The 25,102-nt window shown below is 49.6% G+C and overlaps 2 protein-coding genes across 7 annotated transcripts; one reads left to right on the top strand and one right to left on the bottom strand.

Annotated features, from left to right (window-relative positions):
- Positions 1 to 1,229: 1,229 nt before the first annotated feature.
- Plekhh3 (pleckstrin homology, MyTH4 and FERM domain containing H3) lies at positions 1,230 to 10,916 on the top strand. 4 transcript variants are annotated; one of them, XR_003300589.2, is made up of 13 exons: positions 1,230 to 1,821; positions 3,755 to 3,810; positions 4,295 to 4,374; positions 4,466 to 4,657; positions 4,743 to 4,900; positions 5,006 to 5,126; positions 6,113 to 6,419; positions 6,965 to 7,172; positions 7,355 to 7,491; positions 7,780 to 7,912; positions 8,109 to 8,545; positions 8,846 to 9,037; positions 9,698 to 9,785. XR_003300589.2 is itself a non-coding variant. In XM_026386980.2 (13 exons), the coding sequence occupies exons 1-13, from the start codon at positions 1,660 to 1,662 to the stop codon at positions 9,872 to 9,874; spliced, it is 2,376 nt and encodes a 791-aa protein (XP_026242765.2). In that variant the 5' UTR covers positions 1,230 to 1,659; the 3' UTR covers positions 9,875 to 10,916. The 4 variants fall into 4 exon arrangements, 3 of the variants coding, with proteins under 3 accessions (XP_026242765.2, XP_026242764.2, XP_077656759.1); XM_026386980.2 differs by having other exon boundaries at positions 7,355 to 7,482; positions 8,109 to 8,570; positions 9,698 to 10,916; XM_026386979.2 differs by having other exon boundaries at positions 8,109 to 8,570; positions 9,698 to 10,916.
- A 91-nt stretch (positions 10,917 to 11,007) lies between these two features.
- Positions 11,008 to 16,364, bottom strand: LOC113181344 (tubulin gamma-2 chain). Of its 3 annotated transcripts, XM_077800634.1 has the most exons (11): positions 16,131 to 16,364; positions 15,751 to 15,863; positions 15,388 to 15,555; positions 15,023 to 15,091; positions 14,533 to 14,612; positions 14,022 to 14,148; positions 12,931 to 13,017; positions 12,670 to 12,819; positions 12,108 to 12,260; positions 11,864 to 12,025; positions 11,008 to 11,386 (listed from the first exon to the last, which is right to left on the bottom strand). In XM_077800634.1, exons 1-11 carry the CDS (start codon positions 16,177 to 16,179, stop codon positions 11,189 to 11,191), a joined length of 1,356 nt encoding a protein of 451 aa, XP_077656760.1. In that variant the 5' UTR covers positions 16,180 to 16,364; the 3' UTR covers positions 11,008 to 11,188. The 3 variants fall into 3 exon arrangements, with proteins under 3 accessions (XP_077656760.1, XP_077656762.1, XP_077656761.1); XM_077800636.1 differs by lacking the exon at positions 11,864 to 12,025; XM_077800635.1 differs by lacking the exon at positions 12,670 to 12,819.
- Positions 16,365 to 25,102: the final 8,738 nt, after the last annotated feature.

Below are 25,102 nucleotides of genomic sequence, written 5' to 3'. Positions count from 1 at the left end.
GTGGATGGCATTGATTCTTGGTCTTTGTTTTGCACGATCACAACAGACAGGAGGGTGTTCACGTGCGACAATTCTCTCAGTTTAATATCCTGTCAGCAAAGGGGTACCCAGCACTCCAGCCGAAGCTAGGGGCGAGAAGGGCGTGGCGTGGGGAGGAGGTCTCAGGGGAGGCGCTGGCTTGAAGTCCCCGCCTTGTCCCGCCTGCCAAGCCCGGACTAGCCGAGCTTCCAAGAGCCTTAGCTAGAAAGTCTTGGCCTCTAAGGATCAGGATCCAGGGAAGTCCTGGAGACTGTGCGGATCCTCAAGGGGTCTCACAGCTAGCCTTTGGGGGCCGACACAGAATCCTCCTCGGGAGACTTAGGGAATCGCCGCTGAGTCAGCAACGCGCGCACACTCGCGCGTGCCCGCTTTCTCCTGCTGTTGCCAGGGCCCTCCCCCGGCTGTCCAAAGCCTTGTTTAACCCCTCCTTGCTCGGAACTGCAGAATATTCGCCCTGGGGGGCCTCCGCTCTATTTGGAGACCATAGAATTCCCTAGAATGCGAAGCCACTCTCTCTACTCGAGTTCGGTGAACAGCACTCTAAATTCGATTTTATTGCCGGCTAGGTCTGCGCCTTCCCTCCTTAGCTGCTTCACCTCAAAAATGAGATGACTCAGATCTAGGAACTGGACTTCTTAACTCCAGGGGTGCAGGGTCGTCTTTAGAGCTGGGTCTGGTTCAGGTCTGGAAACCCTCACGGTAGTTAAAGTTCTTCCGTTTCCCAGGGACCCTGAGAGGAAATAGAGCGCAGCAGTCGAGCTTCCCTTCAACTCCATGCCCTCCGTTCTCCAGAGCTCCTCAAGAGGGTTTTTAATTTGGCTGGCTGGTGAACTAAGAGTTAAAACAAGAACTTGAAGGCGGACTCTCGTGATGTCACTGGCACCCCGCTGCCGACCTCAGAAGCTGGGGCGTGGTTAACATCGTACCGCCCCCTCCCTCCCTGTTTTCCCCGCCCCTCCCAGCTGGCTCCCAGCCAAAGGCACATGATGCAACCCAAAGCAGTTGCAAGCTTGTGATTGGAGGCCAAGCCCGGCTCCAGGCACAGAGATTGGGCGGAGGAGACTGTGACGAAACGTGGACCCTGCCCTGTAAAGAAGGGAGGAGAGAAAGAGGAGGGAAGGGGGGGCTCAAGGGGGAGGGGGCTGGGGAGGCGGGGTCCGGGAGCTGTGCTCGCGCCCCCAGCGCGCCAGTCCCGGGGCTGCAGGGAGCGCAGCGCGCGCCGCCGGGGCCCCGGCCACCGGACGCCCTACCGGACACGACCCTCCCTGGAGCTTGGACAACTGCCCACCTCGACACTGCACCGGACACTGCCCCCCACAGGGCTGGACACTACAACGGACACTACTTCCCAGCTCCGGACATTGCTCCCTGTTCCCCCCAGGCCCTGGACTCCTTCCCCCCCTCCCCCTACAGGGGCCCAGACGTTGAGCCCATCGCAGGCTCTAGCCAGCGTCCCCTAGCACCCTAGCCCTAGACATTGCCTCCTCCCTGTCCCCTCTCTCCCACCTCCTCCTCCCGCCTCATCTTTCTCCCGCTCGGGTCGGAGCCCCGCCAGTTTCTCCGATCCCCTGCTGCTTGGCCTCGGCTGCCTGGGCCCCCATCCCCCGTCTGCTCGCCCGGATGCCTCTCCCGGGGGGGTTGTGGTGGCTCCTCTGCTGCCGTCGAGGCTTCACTCTTCTGCACCGGGACTATGGTGACGGCGAGCTTAGCGGGGACGGGGACGAGGACGAAGACGAGGAGACCTTTGAGCTACGGACCCCGAGTCCAGCGGGCGGCGGGAGGGTAAGTCCCGGGGGGATTTAGAGTCTTGTCTCAATCACTCTCACTACAACCGGCAGTCACGCCTGATCCCACTCCAGACTCCAGCCAAACGCTGCCGCACTGTTAGCAAACTGGGGATGTGGGAGAGATTCTTGCATGGAGTCCAGAGCCCCCAGGAGCTCAAGGAGCAGCCCGACTTGGGATGTGCCTGTGGGCCTAGCGCCGCACACTGGGCGCTGTCCACCTGCTGGGCGCCCTGAGGCAGGGGAGGCGTCACGCGTGGCGCGACCTGGCCTTGCCTCTGCCTCTCCCTTCCCTGCCGGGCTCGCGTCCCATCCCGTCTCCTTCCGCCTCCGCCAGCGCCAAAGAATGTGGCGAGGCCGGCTGGGCGGCTCGAACGACTGGGTCCCCTCTGCTCCAAGTTGGTGAGCACTGGGGCCAGATGCGGGAGCTCCCTCCACCGGGATCTGGGCGAGGGGGAGAAGGCATCCTAGGTTTGGGGTCTGCGGTGAGGACCGCACGGACAGGGAGCTGGGGGCTGTGGCCCTTTGAGGACCTCTCGTCATTACCCTGCCACTCAGGACAGAACTTTCGGCCTTCCCTGGTGAGGTTCCTGGGAAGTCCCTGAGGGGACAGTGGGGAACACTTGGTTGCTGAGTTTTGTCAGATCTCCCCTTCGGGTACTTGAGGCACGATTGATGTGGCAGACCTCCATCCCTGATGTCGTGCCCTTTCCCATGCTTCTATACTCTGGCAATCAGACTCTTATGTGCTGTGGCCTGGGTCAGGCTCCCATCCCCCCTCAGGGGTCCCCAGCAGGCTCTGTGGCTCAGTGCCCGGGTGGGGCGGGGTGCTAGTGGAGCCTGCGCCAGCACCTGGCAAAGCAGAGGGCAGATAAATATAGAGGGGGGGAGGGAAGAAGGGGACTGCGATTACCAGGGTTGGTCTAAAAGGGTGATTAGTACCTGCCCCTCTGGTGCTGTGGCTGAAAGCTCTGCTCAGACCCTCCAGAAAATAGGTGAATGTGTTTCCAGGGAAGGCAGAATACTCAGGCGACCGGCAAGCTTCCAATCTGGGCAGGGTCTGCTCTGTCAACCAAGCCATTGCCTCCTTCATGCTTCACCTCCACCCCCTCCTCCTCGAAGCTTGGGGACAGGTGTCCCTGGTCTCCCTTCCCCTCCTCCCCACTCCTGGCTGTCTAGCAGTCTGGGCACAGTGGGACCATGGCACAGTTCCTGCCTGGCTTGGCTTTGGGTTGGGTTTGAGGCTCTCTCAGACCCCAGTCTACACTTGAAGTTCCAGGAGAGCCGGTAGGGATGTAGTGAGAGAAGGACAAAATTTCAAACCACACCTGGCCTGGAAAGTGTGCGCTATTTTTCAGCCTGGCCTGCCCTTTCTGAACCCCAGCAAAGAGGTGGGGACTCTGCTGTCCCCTGAATCTCAGGAATGTTTTTGTGGGTGAATGTACCAAGCTCTTAAATTCCCTACATTCGTCTCTGTGCCCACCACACGCCTTCCCCTGGCCAGCAAGGTAGAAGGGGTGAAGGAAAAATGAGGAGGAAGGAGTGCCTTCCAGGCTGCCAAAGGGAGAAGGGACTTGGTCCACTTCTGGTGTTTCAAAGATGAGGAAATGTGTGCACAGAGAGGGAAGCGGACTTGACACAGTGAGTTAGTGGTGTAGCCACTATTAGATCCCAGGTCTCCTGACTCCCTGCCCAGGACTCTTTCCACCCTATCAGACCTCTTTGCATCTTCAAAGGGTAAGGGGGAAAGGCCGGAACTTTGGCTGGTCTGTAGAGTTTGTTTGCATAGACACCCTGGGTAGAGCAGCTCCTGGTCATTCAGCCCAGTCACTACCTAACTCCTTGACTTCTTCCTCCACCCCCTGAGCAGCGCTGTCTTAGAATTGGGCAGGGAAGGCTCTGATGCTGAGTTTCCTTGCCTATCTCCCCAGAGTCCCCTGGATGTAACACTGACTCAGCCTGTGAGGAGCCCTGCAGTCTCTGACAGGTGAGTTTCACCTCTTCATTCTTAGTTGTTGTTTTTGTTTCTTCTTAACTTTATTTTATTTATTATGGGGTGCTGAGGATTGAACCCAGTGCCTCACACGTGCTAGGCAAGCACTCTACCACTAAGCCACAATCCCGGCCCCATTCTTAGTTTTGAGACCCCAGCTGGTTCCTGGGACCCGCATCCTTGTGGTCTTCCCTCATGGGGTTGTGCAATAAGGGAGAGGCCCAATGCTGCCGGACGCTGTGGTTTGGCCTGGGTCCCGGGGGGCGGTCCAGTCTGGGGGCGTGGGGAGGAAGGTGGGGGGGGTCCTGGCTATTTCTGGTGCAAGGTCAGAACGGCCCTGCGGTTCCCACAGCCTGGAGGAGGGGTGCCCAGCTTAGGAGCAAGCACCCAGCGCAGCCTGGGGAGCCCCTACAGAGGAGCCCCCTGGAGGCGGAGTGGAGGTCTCGCAGCCTCACTCAACTTTTCCTTTCTGACCCAGGCTGCAGAGCTGGGAGGAGACTTGGAGCCTCATTCCAGAAAAGGGTCTGCCGGAGGATGACCCTGACGTCGTTGTGAAAGGTGGGGACTCCCTCAGGGCACTCTGGAGGCCCCCAGTTGTAGAGGATAATGTCTCCTTGGGCTGGCCCCTCATCCTCCTTTGTCTTCCCAGGTTGGCTGTATCGCGAGCCCCGCGGAGGAGGGGCACGGCCATGGCTGCCCCCTCGCCGAGCCTGGTTCGTGCTCACTCGAGATTCTCTGGACCACTTCAGCAGCAATGGGAAGGGTGCTCGGCGCCTCGGGAGCCTTGTACTCACCAGCCTGTGCTCAGTCACTGGCCCAGAGCGCAGGCCCAAGGAGACTGGTGAGACCTCTTGGGAACCCTCCTACCTTCCTGGCAGGGGTGACAACTGGCCCTGATTGCCCACCATGGTCTCACTTTCCAACAGGTCTGTGGTCAGTGACTGTGTCTGGCCGAAAACACAGCGTCCGCCTCTGCTCCCCCCGACAGGCAGAGGCTGAGTGCTGGGGGGTAGCCTTGCGAGAAGTGATCTCCTCAAAGGCTCCGCTAGAGACCCCCACCCAGCTATTGCTCAGGGACATACAGGTGAGAGAGGGGACTCAACTAAGAGCCTGGAGGGTGGTTAACTTAAAGCTTTCTTGGCACAGGGAACTCCCTTCCCCATCAGGTGACCCTCTTCCTGGTATCTAGGAGAGTTGCGGGGATCCAGAGGCGGTGGCCCTCATCTACCGTCGGAACCCGATTCTGAGGCATACCAGTGGAGCCTTGTATGCCCCACTTCTGCCCCTGCCCTATGGAGTCAGTGCCCCAGGTGAGTGGTCCTAAGGCCCAGCTTTTTTGGATGGGATGAGGTAGATCATAAATAAGAATCTGAATGCCTTAATTAGCAGGGACTTAAGTCTTCAAGGGCTCTACCGAGATCTACACTTTTCAAAGGATGAAGGTGAAACTAAACTGATAAGAGTGGAAGGGAGGGAAAGCAGAAGAGGAAAAAAAATGGTCGTGAGTGACTATTTCTCTAAAAGATCTCATTCTGACCATTAATGTTCCTTCTGGGATTTTTATCCTTTCTCTTCTATTTTTAAAATCATGGTCTTGATCTGGAGTTGTGGCTCAGTAGTAGAGCACTTGCCTAGCCTGTGTGAGGCACTGGGCTCGATTCTCAGCACCACATATAAGCAAATAAATAAAGGTCCATTAATAACTAATTAAATTTAAAAAAAACATGGTCTTAATAACATGTCATATTACCTTTATGCGTGGTAGAAAAAAACACCTTTTGGGGAGAATGTGCTTGCCTCATCCAGCTATATCTCTCCCCAAAAGGGTGTAGTGACTAGTCTGGGTACTAAAGCTAGAGGATTACGGGAGCTGGGATTCTGAAGAACTCTGGTTTTCTAACTCCCAGATCAGCCTGTTCTATCCCAGTTACAGAATCTGGGGTTTAAACCTACTTCCCTTAGTCTTTCTCTCTACCATACTGGTGAGACCTCTTGGGAACCCTCCTACCTTCCTGGCAGGGGTAACAACTGGCCCTGATTGCCTGCTATGGTCTCACTTTCCAACAGGTCCAGGTTTAGGAGGATAAGGAGAGAGGATTCCTGGGAGGCAAGGGTTGAAAGTTTGGCTTTGTGGGACCATTGCTTTCCCTTCACTCTTCCTGTCATTCGTACCCTCCCCTTCTTGCCACCCCTGTTCCCATTATACTCCTGACCTTTCCCTGGTTTGCACCTTCCTCCCAGGGTGCACCTCTGTGTCCCCTCTCCAAACCGTCCCTCCACCCCCACCCTCCCACAGGTCCTGGCTATGCACCCTTGAGAGAGGAGGCGGTAAGGCTGTTCCTTGCGCTCCAGGCACTGGAGGGGGCAAGGCGCCCTGGGCCCCTGATGCAGGGTGTGCTCCAAACCTGTCGGGACCTGCCTGCACTCCGGGATGAACTCTTCCTGCAGCTGGCTAAGCAGACCTCAGGCCCTGCAGGTCCTCCTGGGCTCCCTGCTACCCAAGACCCTGCAACCCTGCGGTACTGGCAGCTCCTCACCTGCATGAGCTGCACCTTCCGGCCTGGGGGAGCTGTTCGGGGGCACCTCCTAGGGCATTTGGAGAGGTGAGAAGAAAGAAAAATGTGTAAGGCCAAGGCAAAGGAGTTTCTGGGCTGGGAGAGAACTAAAGGCCTTTGCAAGGGGGTTGACAGATAGAGAACCTAGATGCAGAGAAGGGATAAATCCCCTGCTTTTGTAGGAATTGCAAGATCATATCCCATTGGTGAGCAAATGAATTACAATAAGGCACCCCCTTTGGGCAGAGGAATTATAAAAAGTCTGCTTTTCTTCGGTAATGCTGACCAGTACCAGGGCTTAGGAAAGCACAGTAATGTGGTTCAATTTTGGATTTCAGTGGGGAAGATCAGGAGATTTTCGGAAGTGGGTGGGGACAGTTGGGAGAAAGCTGCCAGAAGACATCCGAAAGTAATTTAATTTAGCTCCATGCAAAGCCCCGGAGATAGGCTGCCTTCAAGAAACTTGAATTGGAGGGAAGGAGTTTTACTAGATGAAATAAAATATTAATACAAGAAGGGAAGAGGGTGGGAGGAGGAATAAGAGGAGGAGGAAAGCCCTTGGAGCACTGATCCTGTGATTTCTCCTAATACAGGACTGAGCAGGCACTGCCGGACTCGGAACTAGCGGAATATGCGCGCTTCATCAGGAAAGCTCTGGGCCGGACACGTGGCAGAGAGCTGGTGCCATCGCTGGCAGAGATTTCCGCACTGAGCCAACGACAGGAGCTGTTGTGCACGGTGCACTGTCCAGGGGCTGGTGCCTGCTCTGTGGCCATTGACTCTCACACGACAGCAGGGGAGGTGAGGCCAAAGTTCCAGGGTATCCCCAACCCTTCCTTCTAAGTTCTCATACCTGCTTCTCCTGAACCCTGGGTTGGTCCTAGTCTCTGATTCCTTATTTCTATAAGTGGTATAATGGTGGTATCAGTTGGATCCGTATGCCTGAGGATCCAGACAAGACCCTCTTCCTCTCTTCCTTCTAGGTGGCTCGAGAGCTGGTGGGGCGGCTGGGTTTGGCCCGGAGCCGCAACGTCTTTGCGTTGTACGAACAGCGCGGCGCCCAGGAACGAGCGCTGGCTGGGGGGACCCTCGTGGCCGACGTGCTCACCAGGTTTGAGAAGTAAATGTCCAGCCCAGAACTGTTCTATTAACCCGTCTCCCCAGCTTAAATCACTAAGCAAACATTTATTGAGCACTTAGCATTTGTTCTAAGTTACAGACAGACTCCCTATCCGCAGTCTGTGTGTAATCTGATTTCTAAACTCACTTCTGCGGGCCACTCTTGGGCCCCCCGCCCCGCCCAAAACATATGGCCACGCCCCCACACTTGTCCTGCCCCTTTCCCAAGTCGCCAGCACTCTGCTGGGCCCTGCTTCCCCATTGCCTCGTGTTCTTTTTCCTTCTGCAGTTTAGCCTCAGAGGAAGCCGGACTGGAAGACTCGCTGGACTCCGGGTGGAGACTGTGTCTGCGTCTTCACGGACCTCTGCATCCTGAGGGACTATCCCCAGACGGTCACGAACTGCCTTTCCTCTTTGAGCAGGTGAGGATCTCCGACATTCACGCCTCGGAATATACCATCTATGCCTGATCTCTTTCTAGGCCATTTCAATTAATCGTTCTGGTAACCCCACGGTAGACTGTCCCCAAACCCTTAACTTCTCAGGCTCCACCCTCCGAGGTGTATTCGCGACAGTATAGTTGCCACTGCTGGCTGACGCCCGGTGCCTTCCTTGCAGGCTCATGCTCTGCTGTTGCGCGGCCGGCCGCCACCGCCCGACGACACGCTGCGCGCCCTGGCGGCGCTGCGCCTGCAGAGCCTGCACCGAGACTTCTCCCCGCGGGTGCCCCTGCCTCGCCTAGACCGCCTGCTGCCGCCCCCCATCCCGCCGTGCGAAGTTCAGCCCCGCCCAACTCCCAGGCCACCGCCCTCAGCCGCCCTGCTGGCCGGGGCACTCTGGAGCCCCAGCCTGGCCAAGAGGCGGGCGGAGCGGGCTCGACGCAGTGGGGCCTGCCGCACAGCGGGAAGCGCAGCCCCGGAGGGAGGAGGCGGAGGCGCCCGCACCGCTGCTGCTGTGCTGGGCGGCTGGAAGCGGTTACGGGGCATGGGCCGAGCTGAGGCCATGGCTGCCTACCTGGCTCTGGCGGCGCAGTGTCCGGGGTTCGGCGCTGCTCGGTATGACGTTCTGGAGCTGAGCACGGTGAGGGGGAGAAGGGAGAAGGGGACTCTGGAGGCCCAAGCCCCACACCTTTGCCCCAGAGCCATAGGCCCCCACTGTGGGTCACTTCACTTCCTACTTCCAAATCCCAGGAGACACCAGCCCTAGGGGGCTTGCACCTCCTGGACCCTAGCCCCCTTCATACTTCACTGTGTATCACAGAGGGATCAGGGAACTCCCCCGCTCACAACCGTTTTCCCCCACCAAAAAGAATGCTGTCCTCTCCTTCCCCCCTGACTCTGCCTATCTGTCTGCAGGAACCTGGTGGAGGTGCTCCACAGAAGCTATGCCTGGGTCTGGGAGCCAAGACCATGTCCCTCTCCCGGCCTGGTGAGACAGAACCCATCCACAGTGTCAGCTATGGTCATGTGGCCGCCTGCCAGCTAATGGGTCCCCAAACCCTAGCATTGAGGGTAGGCGAGAGTCAGCTCCTCCTGCAGAGTCCCCAGGTGAGTAGGAAGAGGCAAGCACAGAACAATCTATGGACCATCAATCCTGGGTACAGCTCGAGGCACTGGGAAGCCAGCTATGATCAAAGACAAGCTCCTAGGAGCTTTGAGTGTGGGAATCAGACAATCAACAAGTAATCAAAGATCATTAAGCTAGAAGGAAAGAGTAGTATGATGGGAAGTAACTGTAGGGGCCAAGCATTAGGTAGTCAGAGCCAGATTCTCAAAGAGGATGACATAAGTTAGCCATAGGAAAATCTAGGGGAATAGCATTCCAGATAAAGGGAATTGTAAGTACAAAAGCCAAGAGAGGAAAGTATACTTGGCATGGTAGAGGAGCAGAAAGAAACAAGAATGATTTGGGCACAGGGGTGCACACTTGTAATCCCAGAGACTCCGGAGGCTGAGACAGGAGGATCATTAGTTTGAGGCCAGCCTCAGCAATTTAGTGATGCCCTATCTCAAAAACTTAAGGGGTGGGGGTATAGCTTAGTGGTAAAACTCCCCTGGGCTCAATTCCTAGTAGGATGGTGAGGATGGGTAAGGTTGTCAGGAGCCAGAACCTGAAGGACCCTGGTAGAGAAGCTGGAGCCCTAGAGCCTGAATGAAAGAAGAGAACCTAGTGGCTCCTGTTGTGCATTGACCTCTGCTCTCTCTTAGGTGGAAGAGATCATGCAGCTGGTGAATGCCTACTTGGCCAACCCCTCCCCCGAGAGGCCCTGCGGCAGCTCTGCTCCTCCATGCCAAGACCTGCCAGACACCTCCCCTCCCAGCCAGCACCAAGGCCTGGATGAGCCCCAGGGACAGTCTGGCTTCTTGGGGCAGCTGCAGGACTGAGCCTGCCAAGAGGTCATGACTCCCCTCTTCCCTCCAGCCTGGGCCAGGACTACTCTGAGATTTGAGGAGACCATGGACCCTTTTGGCCCTGCAGGGACAGGGCACAGACCCCACACCCAAGGTCTGAAATGGGTGTGGACAATTTTATAGTTTGTTTCTTAATTTATTTGTAGAAGAGAAGCAAAAAAAAAAAAAATCCTTATTTACACAAACCCTTCTTGTGGGAGTGTTTTCAATGGGACAAGTTGGAGCTCCATAGCTCACAGCTCCACCCCTGGGGACACCCACACTCTGGGGGTTTTACCAGACACTGAAGGGAGTCTGGACACCATAGAGCTCCACCCTCCTTGACCTTCTGGATTTAACCTCCTCTTAGCCAGTTTGCTGCTATAGAGTAATGGGTGGGGCAGGCAAGAAGACAGAATTGGAAGCTGGCAATTACTCACCCTCTCTTCTCCATCCAGTGGCAAAGGGGTGGCCCCATGGTATCCCTGAAGCTGGAGGGCAGTGAGTCATTAAGACTGTCTCTGCCCATATTCTACCCTGGTGTCCAGCTTCTGATCCTGTTTGGGTTCATCTTTGTTCTGCTTACTGCTTTGGGCTTGAAATGGAGAGAAGCTTGAGGCAGGATATAGACCCAGACATTCCTCTGGCACAGAAAAAGAACTCAGGATGAGTACAGCCTACTCCTAAGTTCTGTCCTGCTTATCACATTGGGTTGAACTGGGTTGAGTTCCTGAGATCCTGATGGCCCTGGGCATCCAGAGTTCCAGCTTTTCTGACTTGCTCAGAATGAAATAGGCCCTACTTTCATAGACCCCACATCCTCCTTGCTGAATGGAGGAGACTGGATCAGCATTGATTCAATCTGAAGCAGGAACTTAAACACTAAGGAGACAGCAGACCTCACTAACCCTCTCTACATGAAAGCTGGTTGGGCTCCAGGGGATGAAGTTGGCCAACTTCAGTATAACAGCCTGGTTCAAGGCAAGTAACCTCAATAGAAATAGACATACTAAGACCTGGACTAAGTAGGAAGAAGTTAGAGGAAATGAAGGCAACCTTACCATCACTCACCAGAAAACTGAAGATCCCATCCCCCATAGTGACAGATCAAGCCCTGACTATATTCATCTCTAAGCTTTATAACTTTATTTGAACTGAACAAGCATATCAAGGGTCAGGAATGGAAGGGAGGAAGTTGGGCCAGTTTCTGGGGAGGAGAGGAATCCAGTAAGGTAAAGTTGGATCAGAGGGACCAGTCATGGTGGTGGCTGTGCTTCCTGTACATGGGGGGAAGAGCAGAGAGGAAAATCACTGCTCCTGGGTGCCCCAGGAGATATAGTCTGGCCGTGTGGCTGCATGGTACTCATCAATGAGCTCCTGAACAACCTCCCTGGACCTGTCCATCTCATCAAAATTGTCCTTGAAGATGTCCTCTTTGCGGAACTGCTCCAGGAAGGCCCCCCGTTTCCATAGCTTGTCATACTGCTGGCAGGAACTTTCAAAGAGCTGAAAAAGAAGGAAATCTTCAGAATGGGTGCTAGTATAAGATGGAAATAGGAACAGACTGGGGGAGCTAGGTACAGTGTCACATGCATATAATCCCAGCTACTTGGGAGGCTGTAGATAGGAGGACCACAGATTCAAGGCCAGCCAGGGCAACTTAGTGAGACCCTGTCTCAAAAATAAAAAGCAGTTCAAGGGCTGGGGATGTGGCTCAGCGGTAGCGCGCTCGCCTGGCATGCGTGCGGCCCGGGTTCGATCCTCAGCACCACATGCCAACAAGGATGTTGTGTCCGCCGAGAACTAAAAAATAAATATTAAAAAATTCTCTCTCTCTCTCCTCTCTCACTCTCTCTTTAAAAAAAAAAAAAAAAAAAAAAAGCAGTTCAAATCTAGGTACTGCCAAAAGGAAAAACAAAAAGGAAAGGACTGGAAGAATTTGATGAAGGTAGATAGACACTGGTAAGAAGTGACTGGACTCACTGAGGAGATACTGGTGTGGTTGGCCATCATGAGCCCACTGACCCGGTGGGCTGAGGGCAGGTAGGGAGACTTCCTCGACAGGGCCACCTGGATGCTGGCTGGGCCCCAGGGGATGAAGTTGGCCAACTTCCGTTCACGGATCCTCTGTAGGCTCTTGTGGACCTGCGGTGGGCATGGGAGCGGTGATGGTAGCCACTCCTCTACCCTGTGAGTTCAGGGGACAGGGCAAAGAGGCCTCACTTACCTGGGTGGGGTCCACCTCTCCCTGGATGATGTTGAGGATGGCGATGTAGCAGTGGTTGGTCTGGCGGTCCCGGCCTGTGGACACCATCACGTTCTTGGGCTGCAGCAGCCGCCTCATGACATCCAGGACTGTGGTCTTCCTCACGCTGGCCACCTGAGGGGAAAGTGGATCACAGAGACCAGGCTGGCATTTAAGGCATAGTCCAAAAGAGGAGCCAACACATGTCCCCATCCAACTCAGGATACTGTGATATATCTGTGGACAATGTCTCTAAGTTCAGGTCTACCCCAAGACTCTGAGGCAGGAGTAGGCTCTTAGCAAACTCATGTCCCTATACAGGAGCAGAAGCCAACCCCATTCAACCCCATGCCCACAGGAGCCAAGGCTGAGGGAAGGTGGACACAAGTCAGCAGGCAAGTGGCCTGCTTCCTGCCAGTCTCTGAGCAAGAGCCTTGGGGGGCTGCAAAGGGTAATTTTTGGGCAGAGGGGAGAAAAGAAAGTCAAAGTTCAGTGTCTCTGGGCCCAGGCCAACCCTGCCTGGGACACTGAAGGCTGCTCTTACTGACTGGTCTGTAGTGAGGGGGGTGTAACCAGTCATGAGGAAGTGGAGCCGTGGTGTGGGAATGAGTGAGGCGATGAGGCCGATGAGGTCGTTGTTCATGTAGCCGGGATAGCGCAGGGTGGTGGTGCTGGCCGACATGATGGTGGACACCTGGGGATGGGGGTGTGCATCATGGGTATTGGCCCATGTGGGACCTCCCTTCCCAGATGGCCTTCTAGCAATGAGGGTTTGTGGTCCAATGGAGTCTAGGATGGGGCTCACCAGCTGGTTGATCTGGGAGAAGGATGGGTTCTGGATGTGGAGGCGGTCTGTGGCTATCCGATTAAGGGCTGTATTGTCCAGCACCACCTGGAAGGGTAGAAGGGAATCACGGCATCTTTTTGAGGAGAAAAGCGTTATAGAAATAAGGTATAGCTCAGCCATTACTAAACTCCAAAACCAGGAAGTAACTTTTTCTAATTTAAAAGGAAAGTATTTTCTTTGTGGCATCATCATGTACTTTTGGACCGTGCAGGACAGTTAACAAATATGTGAGTTCACCTAGGTATTACAGTGCTTGGCTCTAGAGATACCACAGAGAATAAAACAGGCATGGTCTTTGTGTCATTGGGCTTATAGTCCAATGGGACAGGTATTAATTTTTTTTTTGTACTGGGAATTTAACTCAGAGGTGCTTAACCATTAAACCACATCTCCAGCCCTTTTTATTTCTTAATCCCGGGCCCAGAGACACGTCTCTTGCCTTTCTCTTCTCCCCTCTGCCCCCAAAAATTAAGTCTTGCTAAATTGCTCAGGACCTTGCAATTGCTGAGGCTGGCTTTGAAATTGCAGTCCTCCTGCCTCAACCTCCTTGTTACTGGGATTACAGGTGTGCACCACCATGCCTGGCCTAGACAGAAATTAGATATAAAACAACAAGCTGGGGGTGTAGGCACAGTGAGCATGTGCTTATCATGCATAAGGCCCTGGGTTCAATCTTAAGCACCAAAAAACAACATTTGTCTGTTTCATTTATTTAACACCCGAAATATGCACAAAGAAACCTGACCTTTACTGGGGAGTTGCTGAAGCTTTTGCTAATGAAGTGATCCTTGAGTTAAGAGTTCAAACATGAGTAGGAATTGAGTGGGCAAAATAAGAGTAGGTACTCTCACTTTGTTGAGAGCCTTGCTGCCTAAAAGGACTGAAAGCAACCTGGAATTTGGGACCTTACTGCACAATTTGGCCCACATATTGTGACTTTGTTGATCTCTGTTCTCTGTAAGAGCAGGGACTTGGAAATGGCAAGGTGCAGGTGACTGACTGGCCTACAGAGGTAGGCCAACGCTCCCAACTTGCTCTCCTTTGCTCACCACGCAGTCTGCATTCTGGGTCAGCCTCTTAAGTGTGAGGAGTGAGTTGTAGGGCTGGACCACCACGTCACTCATCTCATCCTGACTGGGGAACACTGAGTATGTCTGTACCAGCTTCTTGGGATACCTGGGGGCAAGGAAGAGGGAAAAGGGGAGGGTAGGCAGTGAAGTGGATGAACCCCATGACTACCACTCTCAATCTCCTCTAGGGACAATAATGACCATTCATTTGCCGTTGAGTTCTTATACAAAAGGAGTAAGAGTAGAACTAGCCTCCCCCAAAATCCCAAAATAAGCCATAAGTATCAAACCCTGTAGGCTCCCTCCCCTTCCTTTTAACCTCCTCTTCCCCTAGTTATTGCTTCCAAAGTATTCCCTAGGTGGGTTTGTCCCTATTACTCAAAGCAGAGAGGGTCCTAGCAGACCTAGCAACTCATGAGAAAAAAAGTGAAAACATGAAAATATAGTACCTAAGGAACTAGGGATAATGTTTTCTCAAATACAGGTTTACCTGTCGTTCAGTCGCTCCAGAAGGTAGGAGCCTAGGCCAGAACCCGTACCTCCAGCAATGGAATGGCACAGCACAAAGCCCTGCAAGGGGAGAGGTGGAGAGGCTTCATGCTTGGATCATTCCCTACTTCCAACACACTGTGTCTCAAGGTTTCTTCTGTGTTCATCCAGGGTGAGGCTCCTTGGGAAAGTTTAGAGCCTGAACAGGTTGAATCAATTCCATGCACAAGGAGCTGATGTCACCCAGGTTATGACTTCCTTGAGAACAAGGACTGTATCTTATTTTCTTCAATGTCCCAATATCTGATGCCAACCCTGCTGCCCTAGTTGCTGGGGATCAAACCCAGGGCTTCCCTCAGGCTAGGCAAGTGCTCTACCACTGAACTACATTCCCAGTCCCCAAAATGGTCTTGAATTGTCCCCTTTGTATTAACCTGTTCAGGTCACCGCCTCACCTTTCCCCCAGCCCTCTTCAGTAGGGAGGCCCTCACCTCTAGACTGTCACTTCCATCTGCTTCTCGGTCTATGATATCAAAGATGTCTTCGTGGATTTTCTCACCCTGTGTAGAGACATGGGAAGGGAGGGTCAGGCTGAAGATTCTCTTGTCAATACAAAGAACTCTACTCTGGGACTTTGTTCCCACATGAAAGCAAAGCCTCAGTGTAGTACTTAACCCAGAAAAGCTAGTTTTCAAATGATTTGCACAAAATTTGCATAAACCTTTCCCAGCTTTCTGTCATGTCAGGGTATCCATTTGTCTCTTATTTATTGTCAGTCTAGTCTAGTCAAATTCCCAAGTGGCTTGATCCTGCCTTGCCCCAGGGTGGGAATATCAAGGGTCTCCGGGATGGACACCTGGGAGAATCCCCTGGCCCAGTTGTTGCCAGCTCCTCCTCCATGTTCTGACAGGTAGATGTTCTCCGGGTTATAGAGCTTGGCATATGGAGAGTTGAGGATGGAATGGATCACCCGGGGCTCCAGGTCCAGCAGCACTGCCCGTGGAATGTAATGCTCATCGTCAGCCTGTCATGGAGAATCCAGGAAGGGCTCAATGAGCTAGCGTGAACCAAGTTCTCCCATCTCTGGCTCCACTGACCCTCCCTCCTCAAGCCAGCCGCCCTGGCTACTCTGCCCACCAGGTATCCCAGTACCAGGCCATTGCCCTTCCCTTCAGGCCCCTTGGGCCACTGTGGGCTTGGGCCAAGTCGCTGGGGGCACCTGGTAGAAAAAGACGTCCTTGCGGTCAGTGCCCTCGGTGGCGAACTCCTCCACGATGCCCTCGGGGCTGATACCATGCTCGGCGCACAGCTGTTTCCAGAACTCGAACCCAACTGAGGGAGGGGGGAAGACGCCCGGGTCTGCGAGAGCCATAAGGCCTGAGGAGCCCAGCGTTAGGCTCAGAGGCAGTCACACTCAGAGAGGGTGGACCCAAGACGCCTGGGCCTGGGAGCCATCACAGCTCAGGGCTGGAGGCGCAGTTCTTGGTCTAGGTTATCATGCGAAGTAGGGCAGGGGGTTCATGGAAGGGAAAGAGGGACTGGTGGGTGCCAGATGGGGCAGAACCAGAGACTGTCGGGGCCCGGCGCTCGCTTGCTCACTCTGGTTGCCGCATTGGCCCAGCTGCAGGGTGATGATCTCCCGGGGCATCGCTGTTCAGACGTGGGCGCACCTGCCCTGGCCCGGCGGGAGTCACCGCTGAGACGAATGCCTGGCAGCCTGGCGGGCAGGACGTGGGGAGCGCACGCTCTCCTCGTCTTTTGACGCGGGTACTGTGTCTGCGCGTGTGCAGTGTGGGCCTCTCCTCAGCCGGCGGGCCAAGGAGCCGAACCTGGGCATCATCTTCTCCCCTAGCAGTCGCAGCTGGATTTCGGCACAGGCGCAGACAGAGGCCACGCCTCCTTCTGTCCACCGTTCCGCGCTTGCGCAGCGAGACTTTGGGGGGCCGGGTGGGTCACCGGTTGGGTGTGGAGGAGGGGAAGGGAGGAGCGGCTGGACAGATGCTGCTGTCCGGGAGTATGGAGTTCCCTACCCCCATGTATGCAGATGAACTCTGCCGGCTCTGCTAGGTCGAGGGACTGAATTCAAGACAACTCTCCTATTTTAAATTTCTTTTTCTAATGGTGGTTACAATACTATACACAACATAAAATTCACCATTTTAACCATTTGTAAGTATCCAGTTGTGTGGCCTTAAGTAGATTCACATTGTTCCGTGAACATGATGACGGCCGCACGCATGCCAGGCGAGCGCGCTACCGCTGAGCCACATCCCCAGCCCCTAAAGCTCTGTACTTTCTATTCCCTTCTCCCTGCAGCCCCCGGCAATCACCATTCTACTTTCTATGAATTTGATTCCTCTACGTACCTAAAATGAATCATACAGTATTTGTCCTTTTGTATCTGGCTTTTTTCACTTAGCATAATGCTCCAAGATTCCTCCATTTTATAGTTTGCATCAGAATTTCTTTCCTTTTTAAGGCTGAATAATATTCCATTGTAACATTGTATGCATTAATCATATTTTATTTATCCATACCCCAATAAACCCTTGGGTTGCTTTCTACTTTTTCCACATTATGAATGATGCTGCTTTAAATGTGGATGAGCAAATATCTGCTCAACTCTCTACTTTCGGTTCTGTTGGCTGTATACCCAGAAGTAGAATGCTGGATCATATGATAATTCTGATTTTTTGAGGAATTGTCATACTATTTTCCACAGCAGCTGCACAATTTTTGCATTCCCACAGCGATGCAGAAAGGTTCCAGTTTCATCACCCACCAACACTTGCAGCTTTCTGTATTTTTGTTAATAGTCATCCTTATGATTGTGAAGTAGTATCTCATTGTAATTTCTGCTTTATTTTAAGTGACAGAAAAGTTGAAACATACAAGTATGATTTTGTATTTTATTATTTTTTTTGTTTTGAAATTTTATACAAGTATATCAGATATAATATCAGAGAAAGTAGACTGCTTTTTTTTTTTAATCCTCCATTAGGGTTTTTGTGATTTAGCTATGTTTAAACAAGTAGATTTATTTCATTCTTTTCTTTTATGTTACTGGGGATTGAACCCAAGGCACTCTACCACTGAACTATACCCCCAGGCCTTTTTATTTTTGAGACAGGATCTTGGTAAGATGCCCAGGCTGTCCTTGAACTTGCAATTGTCCTGCCTTAGCCTCCTAAGTCACCAGGTTTATAGGTGTGTGCCACCACAGTCAGCCATTCTTTTCTTTTGAATGGGTTTGTGTGTGGCTCTAGGGGTTGAACTTAGGGCCTCATACATGCTAAACATGTGCTTTACCACTGAATTACATCCAGTCCTGCTTCATTCCTTTTAACTGTTTTATAGTATATTATTGGATGAGTGAAACCAATTTATTCTTCTATAAGCAAAGGAATTGTCTGTTAGTGAATGCCTCTACAGGGGATTGTGAGGTTCATCTGTACTAGGCTTTGCACTTTTTCTCCTAGGGGTTCTGATTAGCAATAGACTTCTGACTCCCTATACTCATATCTACATTTGGGTTACTAGATGACAATTTTTTTTTTCAATTTCATGGATCTGGGTGGGATTTCATGGTTGAAATTTCCAGTTATGATCACAAGTAAAACTGATTCACTTTTCTTTTGTTACTGACTGGGGATTCTTCTGTGAATTACCTGTTGATATCCATGGCTCAGGGCTGGGGTGTAGCTCAATGGTAATGCCTGTGTTTCGTAAACCCAAGGCCCTGTATCCAATTATTTGCACCAAAAAACAACAACCACCAAAAAAAAAAAAAAACCCCACAAAAGTTCACATAATCTTTGCCCATTTTGGGGGGGGTGGGAGGGTGGGAGTAAGGGTTATTTATTTTAGACATTTTAAGATATTCTACACTTATTTTTATTGTAGTCTATGGTTTGTCTTTACATGTTGCACATTGTGTTTTTCATCATAGACAAGATTTCAATTTTTCCCCCCAGTGCTGGGGATCAAACCTAGGGCCTTGGACATGAAAAGCAAGTGCCCTGCCACCAAGGTATAGCCCCAGCCCATGATTTTAATTTTAATATACGTAAAGTTATCCATCTTTGCCTTTATGTTTTGCACATAAAGCTTCTCTAAAGAACTCTTCCCTCTCTCAATATTATACAGCTATCCTTCTATGTTTTCTTCCCAAATCTCCATAATAGTTTTGCTTGTTCCCTGTAGGTCTTTAGTTCATCTGGAATTTATTTGGAGGCCTGCTGTGAGATAGGGATCTACTTTATTTTTTCCATATGGATGGCCAATTGTCTCCCAACCAATTATTGAGGAGTCAGTGCAGCCTCCGCCACCCCCAGGAACATTCCATGTCCCTGCTCCAACGTGGGCCGGCTTCTGGCCTCTCTTCTGCGCCCTTGGTCTGTCTGGCTGTCCTTGTCTGGCGAGCTTTCTCTGGGAGACGCTGCAGAACTGGCGAAAGCACTACGGCCAAGAGTCATGCTCAGACAAGGCTTTTTGTTTTCATTTCTTTCTCTTTTTAAAAGAGAACTCGGGCCGCCTTCCAGGCCCTGCTGCTCAGAATTGTCTAGGCTTCTTTAAAAGGCTCTGGCTCTCCCCTTGATCAACCCCTCCCAGGCTTCAGCTTTTTGTCTCCTCTCACCCCACCTGGCCTTTAGGCTCCTCTTCCTGCTCTGGCCAGGAAGATCTGAAGCCTCCCCCAAGAGGACCCTGTGGCGTTGCCTTTTCAGGGAGAGACTTTGAAGTTGAAGGGTGGGGTCAGAGCTCCTTCCTTAGCCTTGAGGCTCCCTTCCCCCATGGAGCTGCTCCCTAAGGGCAGGCTATCTTCAGAGGCTTTGCCAGGATCTCTCCTCTGCCCAGGTGACTTCAGAGATGAGAGTACCCTGGTCTCCTCACCATGGGAGTCTCCTAGGGCTCATTTTACTGCCTGTAAAATAATAAGCTGTAAGCAGTTTATAAAGGCTTGGGAAACACTAGAGTTAAATTTCACCCTTTCTTGTGATTAACAACAGTTCCTTACTCCAACTTCTAGTCTGCCAGAAGTGGGAACATTTTCTGCAAATCCTCATTTATAGGGAAGCAGGTTAGAATGTGTGGACCTATCAGAGTTGGAGACGTTTTAGTGTAAGTTTTCTCCAAGAAGCTCCCTCTGGCAAGCTGGAGGCGCCTCTCCCCACAGCCTCATAGAAATGGGTTGAAAACTGAGAGGGTTATGTGCATTAGCAGAACTGACGGTAAATCCTCCCAATTATTAGCAGGATAAGCTTTCTCCATTTATTCTGAGAACTGACCAATCGATATCAGTTAAATGAGTTGATGTATGAGCACTTAGCATATGTCCGACTCACAGTAAACCCTCAACAAACATTAGCTGCTGTTATTATTGTCACAAGACGCAATTAGAACTAAAGGATAGCTTGGTTGCTGCTACAGATGAAAGATCTTATTTGGGGTAAAAATAAAATGGTTACTTTAAATAAATTTTATTTAAAATCCAGGTATTTATGATCCTACAGACTATTGAGGTTGACCAGAAGTCCCAGGTTCATGGTCCTTTTCATGGGTTTTGGACCCAGAGTCTCAAGCTCATTTACCCATGGCTTGATTGTTGAGTGTTGACTTTAATTTACTTGGCTCCAAGTTTTCTGATCCAGGTTATGATAATGTACTGGAATGTGGTGTTCCTTTGTCTGAGGGCTTGGTCTACCTTTGATAATAAATGTAGCATTTGTAAACTAACAAGTGTATTACATGTCCGGAGGCTTTATTGGACATCTCAGGTTGAATAAAATATGTTTTGGGATGCACCTTAATTTCTGGCCTTTCCCAGACACCTGGCCTGCAATATGTCCGGAGCTCAGGTATCTTGCAGAGGTGAAGAAGTGAAGTTGTTTCTCAGGGATTGGGCGGAACTTGATAAGTGGTGTGCTTATCAAGCAAAAACAGCTAATTAAAGCTGCTGCTAGTTTTGAGACTGGGATCCTGTGACCCAGGGAGTTTAACTTCCAAAATTAAAGGAAAGGAAAAATTAAAACAATGGAGGCAAAGAGCCCAAGTTCTTTATGTAAATGGAGTTGTGCTAAATTCATATTTTAGTTAGGAAGTGAACAAAATAAGCTGGTTTTTTTTTTCTGTGCTGTTTTTCAAGGAATGAGGAAAAGGAAATAAGTTGAAAAGTAATCTTGTTTGTGGATCATTTGCTCAGTCTTTTTTTTCTTTTTAATTGATGCATATTAATTATACAGAATGGTGAATTTCATTGTGGCAAGTTCATACACGCTTATAATGTAGTTGACCAAAGTCAGTCCTGTTACCATCCCTTAACCTTCCATCTCTTTCCCCCTCTTTCATTCATTTATTATGCACCTATACTATGTGGACCACACTATTTTGAGCTGGGAAGATAGAGATAACAGACTAAAATTCTCATGATCTCATGTAGGAAATAAACATGCATTAAGGTTAGCACTAAGTGCAGAATAGGGGACTGAACTTGGTGAAGGGGGAAGGACGGTACAAGGAGAGGCCAAAGATTTAGGATATTTTTTGGAGGCAGGGTGCACCTGCCCAGATCTGGAAGGCCTGATAGGAGTTCACCAAGTGTAGAAAACAGAGGAATATACAAATCAACAAGAGGAAAACACTCAGAAATAAGGAGAAAACACTCAGAACAAAAATGGGTAAAGGAAATAAACAGGTCATGATAAATGCAAAAATATATATATAAAGAGGTTCAGTCTCACTCATCAGAAAAATACAAATTTAAGGCAAAAAGATGAACACACATTTAAAAAACTGATAATCTCCAGTGCTAAAGAAGCTACATCTATATACTATTTTTCTTTTCTTTCTTTTTTTTTTTTTTTTTTTTTTGTGGAACTGGGGATTGATCCCAGGGGTTCTCTACCACTGAGCTGTATCTCCAGACCTTTTTAATTTTTGTTTTGAACCAGTAATTCCACTTTGAGGAATCTATCCTACATAAATTCTAGGACATGCATAGATATAGATATATATATAAGGATATCTGTTGCAGTTGGTGTTTATAATGGTGAAAAACAACCTATAGGTTTATGTGCCCATTAGTAAAGGTGCAATCAAATATATCACATCATCCCTATGAAGAAAATCAAAATAGCCATTTGTTAAAAAATATAAGAGCACTTGCCTAGCATGCTTAAGGCCCTGGGTTCAATTCCCAGCGAAAGAAAGAAAGAAAGAAAGAAAGAAAGAAAGAAAGAAAGAAAGAAAGAAAGAAAGAAGAGAAAGAAACAAACAGGAAAAAGGGAGGGAGGGAGAGGGAGGGGAAAGGGAAAAAGAAAGAAAAAGTAGAGCTATCACTGGCATAGCATATGGTAAGGGACAAAAACAAGTTACAGAGCCATAGGCATGATTCATGATTGCATGTGGAAAAGAAGATGTGTAAGTATGCATCATGCTTTTGGGGGAGCTGTGTGCAAGCTAAATGTGGGAGGTGGCATGTTGAGTTTAGGATGAACAAAGAAAGTGTCAAGTAGTGAACTAGAGGAGTTGGCAGGGACCAGTCCCAGATGTGCCCCTTGGAATAAGAAGGCACTGAAGGATCTTCCAGGGCTGGGCCAGAATCAGACTTGCATTGCAGAAAGAGCCCCCAAACAAGAAGGCTTGGGTGGAACAGGAACACAAGAGGAAAGGCAAGATCACCAGTCAGGTCATTTAGTAATTCAGGTATGAAATGAAAAGGGCCCTTCCTCAGGACAAAGAGCATAAAGTGTCTGCAAGTACTGAGTGAAAGAATCTACAGAGTTCAAGGTGGTTGAACAGGTAGTAGGAGTGGGGGAGAGGGGGAGTCTGAGCTGATTTCAATTTTGGTACACTGGGTGAAGGTAGGACCACTGACTGACACAGGGAATTTAGGAGGACAGTGTTTGCACAAGTTGACTTTGAAAGGCCTGAGACATGTCCAGTAGAGTTAGAAGGGTCCAAATAGGCAACAGAGAACACACAATCCTCAGCTAAAGAGTAAGATAAAGGTAGAGGCTTGGAACTGTGTCGCATGCCTGTAATCCCAGCGGCTGGGGAGGCTGAGACAGAATGATCGGGAGTTCAAAGCCAGCCTCAGCAATGGCGAGGTGCTAGGCAACTCAGTGAGATTCTATCTCTAAATAAAATACAATATAAGGCTGGGGATGTGGCTCAGTAGCAGAGTGTCCCTGAGTTCAATCCCGGGTACCAAAACAACAACAACAACAACAACAACAAAGATATAGGTAGAGAGCCATCTGCACCCAGGTTAAAGCCATAGGCATGAATATAGTCTCCCAGGAAGAATGCATGGTGTGGGATGATCCTAGGTTGGAAGAGGACTGGAATAGAACCTGATATAATACTTAAGAGGAAAGAAATAAAACTATGCAAAAAAAATAAAAATAAAGGAGCATACAAAAAAGCAGGACACAGCGTGTATTAGTAATATTTGATTGCTTATCTTCTTCATGACTGACAGAGTCTTGTTTGGGTTTTTGTTTGTTTTTGTGTTTGTTTTTGTGGTACCGAGAACTGTACCCAGGGGCACCCTGCCACTGAGCTACATCCCCAGCCATTTTTATTTTTTTATTCTGAGACAGGAGCTTGCTAAATTTCCTGGGCTAGCCTTGAACTTGTGATCCTTCTGCCTCAGCCTTCCAAGTTGCTGAGATTACAAATGTGGATCATGAGGCCAGGCAGAGCCCTGGTTTTGTTTTGCATTTCACACTTCATCCAAATTGTTCAGTGGTAAATCCTGATTAATGCAGGCCAATCATTATGGTATCACAGTTTCCTTGTTAGGGACTGATTTGGGAAGGGACATATGATATAATTCAGGCCAGTGAGATGTGAAGAAAGACTTCTGGAGAAGAGCTCACTGGTTAAAAATAAAGATACTTCTGGGAAGAGACACACTCTTCTTCAGCTGCTTGTTGTCATATTTGGATATGGCATCTTGAACTGCTTATATTTATCTTCTATAGATAAAAAGAACCAATATGATACAGATATAGATGATAAACATATAAGTGAGATAATATATAGACGTATACATATGAAAATAAATTTATAGAAATGAATTCACGGGTGACTTAGTTCATTTTCTGTTACTATAACAGAATACCTGAGACTGGATTATTTATAAAAAACAGAGGTTTATTTGGATTCACGTTCCAAAGGCTGGGAAGTCCAAGGGCATAGCAGCAAGGACATTATAACATGGTAGAAGGTGAAAGGGTCAGGGAGTGCAAGCCAAAAAGACAAAACATAAAGGACAACCTCACTTTATAACAACCCTTCCAATAGATCTATATTTATTTATTTATTTAATATTTATTTTTCAGTTTTCGGTGGACACACATCTTTATTTTTATGTGGTGCTGAGGATCGAACCCAGCGCCTCGAGCATGCCAGGCGAGCGCGCTACCGCTTGAGCCATATCCCCAGTCCCTAGATCTATATTTATAATTTAGAAGGAGGGCCATGAACTTTCTTTTTCTTTTTCTTTTTTTTTTTTTTTTGTTTTTTTAGAGAGAGAGAGAATTTTTTAATATTTATTTTATAGTTTTCGGCGGACACAACATCTTTGTTTATATGTGGTGCTGAGGATCGAACCCGGGCCGCAAGCATGCCAGGCGACCGTGCTACGGGTTGAGCCACATCCCCAGCCCAGGACCATGAACTTTCATGGTGGTAAAATATATCTTGATTTTTTTTTTTTACAGTACTGGGGATTGAACTCAGGGTTGCTTTACCACTGAGCTATATAACAAGTCTTTTTAAATTTATTTTGATTCATGATTTTACTAAATTGCTCAGGCTGGACTTAAGTTTTATCTTCCTGCCTCTCAGCCTCCTCAGTAACTGGGATTACTGATGTGCATCATCACACCTGGCTACATCTTGATTTTTACTTGCCTCTTAACTAAAATTTAGCCTTTATTTTAGTTTTGAATGTAAGTATCACATTTCAGAAGTCTTAACCTTTATCTTTGCCACCTGTAGAAATTACAGTTATTTTAGTATATTACAGTTGATGTTGATGCTGCAAAATATTGCTTATAATTATTGCTACTTTGCAGATACAGGAATTATTAGATCCACTTCAAGATCTTGTACTGGGCTAGAGTTGTGGCTCAGTGGTAGAGCACTTGCCTAGCATGTGTGAAGCCCTGGGTTTGATTCTCAGCACCACATATAAATAAATGAATAAAATAAAGGTCCATTAACATATAAAAAATTTAAAAAAAAAAGATCTTGTACTTTGCTAGGTACTGTGGTTCACACCTGTGATCCCAGCAGCTTGGAAAGCTGAGGCTAGAGGATGGAGAGTTCAAAGCCAGTCTCAGCGAGGACGAGGTGCTAAACAACTCAGTGAGAACCAGTCTCTAAATAAAATACAAAATAAGACTGGAAATGTGGCTCAGTAGTTGAGTGCCTCTGAATTCAATCCCTGTCACAAAAAAAAAAAAAAAAAAAAAAAAAAAAAACCTTGCACTTTTCTTTGGGGTGGGAATACTGAGGATTGAACCCAGGGAAGTTTTACCATCATTACACTTGGCATAAAATAA

This window comes from Urocitellus parryii, chromosome 7 (assembly GCF_045843805.1).
Source record: "Urocitellus parryii isolate mUroPar1 chromosome 7, mUroPar1.hap1, whole genome shotgun sequence".
Classification (NCBI taxonomy): domain Eukaryota; kingdom Metazoa; phylum Chordata; class Mammalia; order Rodentia; family Sciuridae; genus Urocitellus; species Urocitellus parryii.
This window is presented reverse-complemented; position numbering and strand designations above follow the sequence as displayed.

Coding starts and splice junctions, on each gene's coding strand:
- Plekhh3 (XM_026386979.2), top strand. CDS start 1,660: ATGCCTCTCCCGGGGGGGTTGTGGTGGCTCCTCTGCTGCCGTCGAGGC. Junction 1,822..3,754: donor GTCCAGCGGGCGGCGGGAGG/GTAAGTCCCGGG, acceptor CTATCTCCCCAG/AGTCCCCTGGATGTAACACT. Junction 3,811..4,294: donor AGCCCTGCAGTCTCTGACAG/GTGAGTTTCACC, acceptor TTTCTGACCCAG/GCTGCAGAGCTGGGAGGAGA.
- LOC113181344 (XM_077800634.1), bottom strand. CDS start 16,179: ATGCCCCGGGAGATCATCACCCTGCAGCTGGGCCAATGCGGCAACCAG. Junction 15,556..15,750: donor AGGACGTCTTTTTCTACCAG/GTGCCCCCAGCG, acceptor TCTCCATGACAG/GCTGACGATGAGCATTACAT. Junction 12,026..12,107: donor GAGAGGTGGACCCCACCCAG/GTAAGTGAGGCC, acceptor TGCCCACCGCAG/GTCCACAAGAGCCTACAGAG.